The sequence below is a fragment of the Priapulus caudatus genome, unplaced genomic scaffold, assembly GCF_000485595.1.
Source record: "Priapulus caudatus unplaced genomic scaffold, Priapulus_caudatus-5.0.1 Scaffold599, whole genome shotgun sequence".
NCBI lineage: Eukaryota > Metazoa > Priapulida > Priapulimorpha > Priapulimorphida > Priapulidae > Priapulus > Priapulus caudatus.
Genome location: NW_014577660.1, coordinates 181,378 through 190,906, shown reverse-complemented (window position 1 = coordinate 190,906; position 9,529 = coordinate 181,378). Strand labels below are relative to the sequence as shown.

The following is a 9,529-nucleotide window of genomic DNA, read 5'->3' as shown; positions in this document are numbered from 1 at the left end:
GATGTTGTTTGCCCTGTTTACTGTTTGTTTGACTGTTTATAGTTGTGGTGGTTAATACATGTATGTTTAAAGGATAATTTGTTATGTAGCGCTGTATCATTGTTCTTCCATCACCTTTCCAGTTTTCTTTGTGTTCAGGTTTAACAAAAAAAAAAATTTTTTTTTGATTGGCTTGATTATGGATTGTGTAACATTTGCGCTTTGTTCGAGCATGTTCAACGGATGTTCGAGTATAATCGCGTTTTGATGTGATCCTAGGTTTCCGATTATGGATGTGCATGTATATGAGAACTGTGACTCATTGAGGGAAGTTCAGGAATCATGTTTAACCCTCCCTCCGTTTGAGTCAGAAAGGTTTTAGGACATTACTTTGCATCAGTGAAGACATTTCATGGGTCCCTTTCCCAATAAAGCCATAAAATGTAGGTCAATCGCTGAAAAAAAAAAAGTTTGTTCATGGCTCGTTAGAGCATGTTCTCGAAATGTTAAAATTGCCTGGGTTCCATTGACTTTGGACTGGTGACTCGATTTCGGCACAGTGATGGCTTTTCTACCATTGATGTTACACGAGACTTCAGAGCTATAGGTGGAGGCGTTTAGATTTTGTGCGCAATTCTGCATTCTCACTATACCTTAGTTATAGCTTTCTTTAGTTAAGGGCCGGTATATATCTTAAGAGGTGTTTCAGATCACGTTTCCCGGTTCTTTTTTATTCTTGCTGCCTATGCTTATCTTAACAGGTGGGTTAGGTACATCCAGGGAATCCAGCTATTTAGAGTATAGCTAACATACTTTTAAAATTAAAGTGGTATCGTCAAGTTTCCTCAGAACGGCAAATACTTCATGTATAGTGAACATAGGTACGACCGGGGCCGTTGTCCAGAAATCGTTAAAGTTAATGCTAAGTTATGCTACGATAACACTTCTGATATGTAATGTTTGGAGATAGCGTTGACGAAAACATCGCAGCTATTAGAAAATTCCCCGTAAACAGGAATTTATCACCAGCTGCTGATTGGATGAGAATAATCAAAATTCAAATTATTAAATTTAGGTGAAATACACTTATGAGTCGTTGGTGAGCGTTATGGGGGCGCCCTACTACCTTACCCTAATTCTAACCCTACCCCTAACCCTAACTAAAACCCACCATACCTAACCTAACCAATACAGGTTGTTTAGGGTTAGGGTTAGAATTTAGGGTTAGGGTTCAGTAGGGTAGGCGCCCCCATTACTGGCGGCCATACTGGACGGGTCATTTAAGTTGTATTTGAATTTATTGTACATACCGTAATTTATGATATGTATGATGGCTACACTATATTTATTTGATGAAACATCGTGGTCATGATTAATTCTGGGACAAGAAAATTTCCATGTAGCCGAGAGCCGAGAGTCGTGGCATGCGTGGAAACCTTTGAACATGAACAAATGCGCATAGACATTTGTAATGTTTGTTTTGTTTTTATTAGCGGTAGATATTATGATTTTGAGGTTAGAAAAAATTTGTTATTATTTAAATATAATATATTAATTGCTTAATTCGTAGTGTAGTGTGTTATTTTTAACGTTTATTTAAGTTACGAGAGGGTCTGAGGCTTCTGTAATTGTTATGAGGATATTTGCGAGATTTTTTTGTTATCTGTAACCTTATCGGATGTTTCTGTCAACCCGGTTTACGGAGTGGAGTATGGTAAGGACTTATATAACCATTTCATAGGAATTAATTATCGTAGTGATATTATATTTTTATATATGATAAATGTGTTTTCTTCCGTCAAATATTATTATTACCGGTAACTCGCAAACAAGCAATAATCTTTACACGATTGAGCGTATGGAGTGTTTGAATAAGTGCTGCCCAGTCATTCGCAACGTAGGCCGAACTTTGGCGACTGGGGACGCCCCCCCAAAATTTAAAAGTTCCACGCCGAGCGGGCAGGAACATTCGCTCTAAACACTACTTACTTCGCGCGCTATTTGTTGCTGTTACTTCGTGTTTAAAAGGCTATAATTATTTCACAGAGTTGCTTTTGCCCTAGAAAATGAGTTTTGCTTCTAGGCGTGAGTCTGTGTGATTCACGGTTTGTATTAAATTAGATATTTTTGGAGTTGACGAATGGGACTTTGACTTTGAGCTGTTTGCGGTTAACGAGACCAGTTTCTACTTAGAACCTTAACAGAGATCTATTCTGCGTAGCAAGATGGCGGCGGAACACAGTATTTGTGACGACTCCGTGTTATTGGCATTTAACACAATAATGAAGCGGATCCAGCTGGACTTTTTGTTATTGTATTTACGGACATTTTCACTTCAATAACAGAGATCATGGTCTAGATTATGCTAGCGTTGACATGACTGAAAATAGAGTTTTCATTCTTCCGTAATGTTTTTGCGGTTGGGTTGGGTTGGAATATGTTGGTTATGATTATATGGTGGATATTTAACGTAAAGCTATGTTCGATATATTATGAAAACGTTGGCCCTATAGACTTGTGAGTGACGTTATGTATATGATTGTTCTGTGTGTTTCCTGGCTTGTTGGTGTATATTATGTCAGGCTGGTTGACTGTGTACCCGGTCCGGCTACCAGTCAACTCAGTGCAGAGACAGCGTACGCGCGTCTCCAGAGCATGTTACAGCTTGATCCTATAGAATTCTGCTTGCTGTGTTAGCATTATGCTCACAACTTATTATCTGTTGTCTTAACAGCGGTGATGTAGTAAGTATTTTGTGTGGGTGTGATATTAATGTATTGATAGGTAGGTTTAATTGTTTGATTGGGAGTAATGGTTGCGATGTAGCCGTCTACCCCCGGTACGCAATGATAAGTATCGCCGAGTGCGGATTTTTGGCGTGCATGAAATGGTAAAGAAGGTGGTTATTCTGTCAAGGGGTGGTTGTTTTGGATGTAATATGTTATGGACGATTTTAATCCATGTCAGTGTAATATTATGTTTATTGGTTTCCCAGATGGTTGGAGTGCTTTATGGCGCAAGCCATTATGGGTCCGATGTAACAGTCAGAACCAAGAGCACTTTTCCGTTGGGGTTGTGGCAGTGCGTTCGTACTAGTAAGAGTTATTAAGTCGATATCGGCTGGTCTATATGGTGTGTACTTTATTGGTCAAACTCATTCACTAGTATGACGTCTTATTTTATTATAGCTTGTTAATTTCGTTTACAAACTAAATTTAGGCTAGCTGGCTATGAGACATTTTTGATGTAATAGAAAAAGTGTTGGTCCTCCTGTAATTCTATATTGTAATAATTTCGTGTAGTTAGATATAGGATGATTTAGTGTAATAATTTTATTTTACTATTCTTTTCATTTACAGCTATTTCTCAGTTGGTACGCGGCATGTTTATTCTTGATGAGCATTTCATTCTCTAGGTGCTGCATTCGTCTCAAAGTGACTTTTCAGTCAGTGATTGTTTTTGTTGGTAGGGAAATTCTTTGGATACTGTTGCAATTGGTATAATTTTGTGAGTTCGAAATTTTTGTTTGGTACGACGCTCAAAGAAGTTTGCAAGGAGTGGACCGGTGTTTGTGTTTGTATGGGGTATGATTTACTTAATTGAAGTTAGCTTATGCGTTTGGGGAGTGTGTTGGTGGTCGTTCGTTGATAATGGTACGATAGTTGTGCTGGCTAGAAAATTCTTTTGTCGATGCGAGGTTGGAGGTATATATTTTTTATAAACAGATAAATGTGTGAGTCGATAAGCGATAGTATCATGTTAGAAATGATATACTTTTGTTGAGAGTAAATCACACCTTAGGTTTGATACACTTTATAGAATTGTTTCGTCTCTTAGTATATTTTTTATGTTTTTTTACTTTAATTCAGTTAATTTCAGTTGTTTTAGTATGGGTATATTTTCAATGTTAGCTCGCTCCTTTTATCTGATATTTTCTTCCTCATGATGATTAGTTAGTACCAGGAAGGAATTGTTATGGCCGATCCTTTCTAGCCAATACGATGGTTGGCCATTCAAATGTCAAGCTGCGATGTAGTCATCATCAGCTCAGAAATGCGACTTTCGTCGCTCCATCAACCTGTTAAGAAACGATGCAGGGTGCTTATGGTTAAGATTTTAAGTGGGCGATAATAATGCAATCCTCCATTTGATTACTATTCTAGGCTTAATTTGTTAGGCTATTTTAGAGTAATTCTGGGGAAATGCGGCATCTATAAGCCGGTATTGGTGACGATTGGTCGGTGAATATGAAGTTTTGCGAGGGGGTGAGGTAGAATTTTAACAGCGAGCCTGTAACTTTTAGGGAGTTGTCCAGGATAGGGTGGGCATATATAATAGGGCACATGAGGAGAGAAGGATCATCTATCGTAATATTATGGAATTGGCATGTAGTTCAGATTGTAGTGTTATAATAATAATTCTAATGTATGGTTATGCACTGGTGCTTACTCCAGTGCATTTTTTTGTGTTGGTGTGTGCAGACTTCCGTTGATTAACCACATTCGAATGAGAATGAATCTTTATTTTGTTTTTAGAGGTTGTAGTAATCGCGTTTGATTTATGTCGTGTGCATTGACGTCCAGTGTGTCAACATTTGTATTATGGACCACAATATATCTTTAAACGCTCCGGGATGTTACGCTATTATTTTTGTATGGTTCTTGGTATTTATGAATCTGCTGACATAGAGGGTATGATAGTAAACTCGTCTACTAATTTAGATATATGAGTGTATGTAACCAGTGCTATTATCTGGATGGGCAATACTGGGGTACATAGAGCACTTTAAGAAGTCAGCACGCACTTGCAGCTCTTATAGCCCGAGCTGTAGTAGTTTACATGAGCTATAGACAATTTGCTTTCGATTTGTTGTACTAATCTGAAGAATATATGAGTGTCCGTGAGCAGAATATATTTGTCGTCTTGATTTCGAGATGTGCTGAGTGTGCGGAATGAGCTTGGTCGGTTTATGTTGGTGATGGGACATCTTGATTGTTGGCAGTTGGCGTTTAGGGGATAGGGGACGGATGTGGTGAGACATGTGTATTGTGTATGTGAAGAGTAGTTGTGCTTGCTGATGTATACATGCACACACGTACATGCACACGCAGGCATTCAAAACCCCGAGTAACCGATTGTAATCGATCATCGGTTACTTGGGTCCAACCGATGATCGATTACGAAATTACAACCGATTGACAACACTACTGGAAACCCAATATGCCTCGATAGCCAAACGGCTACAGCACAGGATTACGGCTCAAATATGTCCTTGGATCGAATCCCATCAGATTTTTTATCCATTTAACTTTTTCTTTCCAATTAAGGAAAATATTACAACAGATTTATTTACAACAATTTCATAACAACAAATAATTTTTACAATTAATTTTTTTTTTAATAGGGTTAGGTTTAGGGTCACATTAATGCACCATAAAACGAGAGTTTCAGGCACGCAATTTGTATCAACCAATGGGATTTGGGAGGTGTGCAGAATGCAGAAGGTTGCTGAAATGATGTGTACGCAACTGCGTATCTGCATATCTGCGCCTAACAAAGGTGTCACTATACGCACGACTTAAATGTTACGTTTATAACCGTAGCAACAGACCTCAGATGAGCCCAGACGCTCTGCGGCTCTTGTTTGTCAATAAATATACATTTTTCAGGTCTCAAAGGAAGCTCAGCGACCTGCAAGATCACAAGTTTCATCGCAAACCTTGTAATGCATGGCCCTCAAGACATTCCAGAGAAATGCTCTGGCATATTCTTGGCTTATGCGGGTCTTGCTGCAGACGTAACAACAGATGAAAATATCAACCCTGCAAAGATAATTAACAAAGTCTTCGAGGAACTATGCCCGTATGTAGTATGCATGTCTATGTTTAAAATTGAGAATTAGACTAAATATTTGGAAAATTTATACTTGTGGTAGAGTAGCATAATAATTATGGTAGTGTTTCTACTCAACTGGATAAAATCATGAGCGAGGTAGCAGCTAGGGTTGAATAAGTGAGTGCCGAATGCAATGATGGGAGTGCCTCATTATGTCATATGCACTCCGGCTGGTGCCTAATTTGGGTAATTATTGAGTATATGGTATGGTCGATGGAAAAATTGAGGAGGCCCATTGTCAGAACGTATCCGGACAACTACCACCCATGCAGACAATCCCCCCCCCCCGTACAGTAATTATGGCCCATCTACACACATCGGACACCAACTTAATTCATGATACCCTCTCAGGACCACCACCCTCTCACCATACTGTTAATACCAGCTAGAGGACAGATTTTAAAAAAAATTGTTTAAAAAGTTATTGTCAGAAAAGTTAACTGTCAAAAGAAAAAAATCGCTATTTTAATATATATATTAAAAAATATAATGGATTAATGACGTACTTTATTACAAAAATGTATTTTTAGATATTTTTATAGATATTCCTCTATAGTCACGAATTTCCAATTGTCTCCCAAAATGACCGTTGACAATATTCAAAAATTATTGTTTAAATTGGAAATGAATGAAAATTACATTAGTAATTGTCCGTAATGGTTATTGTCCTGGGGGGGGGGGTTAGTTGTTCGGGTTGCAGTTGTCCTAAGGGGGTAGGACATTACGATGTTTTCATCAATGGTCAGAGTCTAAGTTAATTTTAAGACTTTAATTTAAAAGATTTTAATTTTGTTTTTGATGGGTCCCATTATGTACATTAAACAACAGTCAGATGTGTGCTTGGCTTCATTGTGTTTAGCTTAAATTGCTTCTATTTCTGCACCATCCCACCATAAACACTGCAGACTAGCTAGAAACAGGAATTAGCTGCTTTAAAAGGGTACTATAATTAAGCCGGTTGGAGCAATAACAAAAATTCAATTTAAAACCTTATTTTATTCTTTCTGCAGAAAAACTGGAGAAATTATGCCCTGCTTCAATGCAATTATGGATTCGGTGGACTGCTCAGGCAGTGACAAAATTCTCCTGGGCATGCCAGGTGTCCCAGAAGATTTTCAAGATGTGACCCTCGCTGATGTTGACTTTCTTCTAACGGCAATTGTTGCTGCTTTTAAAAGCAACTGCGAAGCAAAGAATAACCCATTCGTGAATGCTCACTCTGGTATCTATTATAGCCTTTTAGTCTTATGTAGTGGTATGCTGGTCTGTTCGTAAAGATTGGGAACACCAACCTATCGAAGAGCCATTAATAATGGCATTGTTGCTGATTGATCTATTGCAAATGATATTTCCTAGGGTACTATATATAAGTATGCATTTCCATAAATATATGGGACCAAATAATTGAAATTGTATTTTTAGGAGTTAGCAAATGCAGAATTCCTCATATACTGTTCTGAGCATTCAATTTATTATAATAGTAATTAGGGTGATCCTAATCTGATGCCACTGATACTACTAGTTATTACCAAGTTATTTTACAAGTTGGTAGTGAATATTTTTGACATTTAATTCATTCTAATATGTACGGTAATGCACCTGGATTGTGAAAAGAATGTACCTATGCAATAACGTCCCGACCAAAAACCGTAATAACAAAAGTTACAAAACTATTTAGAATCGTTCCTATAAATACCAGTGACATTGTTGCGGTGACACCCCATAAACAGCCATTCACAGCCTTAGATAATGTATTTACCTGCACGTGACAAAAGAAAATTCGTAACGAAATTCGGCTGCTCGGCTCTGAGGGTTACAATGGCAGACCATTTTATGTGCTCAGGGAAATTTAATTGTACTAAGTTTAGTAAGTTATAAGATTTAGGGTATTTATTGTGCAAGGTTGCTTAACTAATAGGAAACATTTGGCTATCCTTAGCAGGGGTGGCACTAGTAGCTTTCAGGAGGAGGCGTGATATTTGAGTGAAGGCACGTGCACGCGTTGCTGGGGTGGTCCGGGGTCACGCCCCCCTCCCACCTGGAAAATTCAGACAGCTGTATGGTCACAGGAGAAATCCCAAGTTTCTATCTGCCTGTGGACTGGCTTTTTTTAGCTCATCTGACATAGTCAGATGCAGCTTGTAGAATCGCATGAGCGTGCGTGCGTGCGTCTCTCCGTCGGTCCGAGCGTCCGTCCGTGCGTTCGTCAACAGTTGGGCACAAATCTAAACGGCTCGACGTACGGATTCGAAAGTCGGGACGTGGGGGGGTAATCCGAAAACGAGTTGGGATGTCGAAGCTGGGGGTCAAAAGTCAAAGGTCAAGAGGTGTAAAAGAAGGGGGAACATTCCCTCCTTATTAACTTAAGGTATAGGGAGGAAATGCAGAATTGCGGCACAAATCTAAACGGCTCGACGTACGGATTCGAAAGTCGGGACGTGGGGGGGTAATCCGAAAACGAGTTGGGATGTCGAAGCTGGGGGTGAAAAGTCAAAGGTCAAGAGGTGTAAAAGAAGGGGGACCATTTCCTCCTTATTAACTTAAGGTATAGGGAGGAAATGCAGAATTGCAGCACAAATCTAAACGGCTCGACCTAGGCTCGTGATAGTCTGGTGTTATAGCGCAGTCCATGCGTAGGAAAAGCCATCACTGTGCCCGAAAATGTGAGCAGCGCCGGTCACAGGTCAAAGGTCAATGTGGCCACACGCGCAGATTTTTACAGACATTTTACTGAGGAACATGGTGTCTGACGCGAGCGATTGGAAAACTTTTTATTGTACAGCGGCTGACCTAGCATTTTTATGGCTTTATTGTAAAGGACCACTGAAATCTGCTTTCACTGACGCCTGCGAATAGCCCAGTAAGTGTCTGATAACCTTTTTGACCTTCAAGAGGAGCGGAATTTAAACATGGATTTGTTTAACTGTTACTGTGTTAGAGAAGAATTGACTGCTGGGTTTGCTCAGCTAGAATCATATACATGCCTTCGCGATGTATGAGGCTACAACTGTCACAGGACGTGATAATTTTCAAAAGCTAAATCTCTGTCTTGAAGAGGTTTATGCTCCCTTAAATCGCTATTAATTTTCTATGGACATTCTGTACTAGCTCAGCTGTGTTAATATGCCACCTGCCAGTGGCCACTGCCAATGCATGTGGTGCGTGATATTCATGGCTGTAGTTTTTTGCCTGCAATTAAATTGAGCGTACACGGGGGCAAGCTCTCTATTTACAGGCCTGTAGGGCTTGCTGTAGGTAAATGGACGAGTGCTTACATATATCTGTCTTGGCCAAATAGTTGTTTACTATACGCACGCTGACGATGGCAGGCCAGCCGTTCAATCCAAGCTACACAACGCGTACGCGGCCATCTCGTGGCAACTATTTCATAACGATCCAACGAACATTTTGTTCGAGAAGGCTCCTGATACACATCCAGTGTTTGAAATAAGGGGCCTATCCGCTCTTGTTCGTACTTTGTCCATTTCCACGCGCAGGCGACAAAGTAGATCTCGTCAGGACATTGTACTGCTGAGACACAAGCAGCCTTTTTAGATGCAAATTTTCATAATTTTCTACCATCGTGGCCGCTGCTGGGAAACCCGACTGTTAACATAGTATAAACATGCGGCTGCCGGAGTGCCACATCTCCCGC

The 9,529-nt window shown here is 39.7% G+C and overlaps 1 protein-coding gene across 1 annotated transcript in view; it reads left to right on the top strand.

Moving 5' to 3' along the window:
* The first annotated feature begins 5,652 nt into the window (after positions 1-5,652).
* Positions 5,653-9,529, top strand: part of LOC106812000 — a 17,921-nt gene continuing 14,044 nt past the window's right edge. Inside the window, exons 1-2 of the mRNA XM_014815742.1 lie at positions 5,653-5,841; positions 6,885-7,096. Coding sequence (XP_014671228.1) covers positions 5,705-5,841; positions 6,885-7,096 — 349 coding nt within the window. The 5' untranslated portion in view covers positions 5,653-5,704. The remainder of the gene's footprint in view (positions 5,842-6,884; positions 7,097-9,529) is intronic.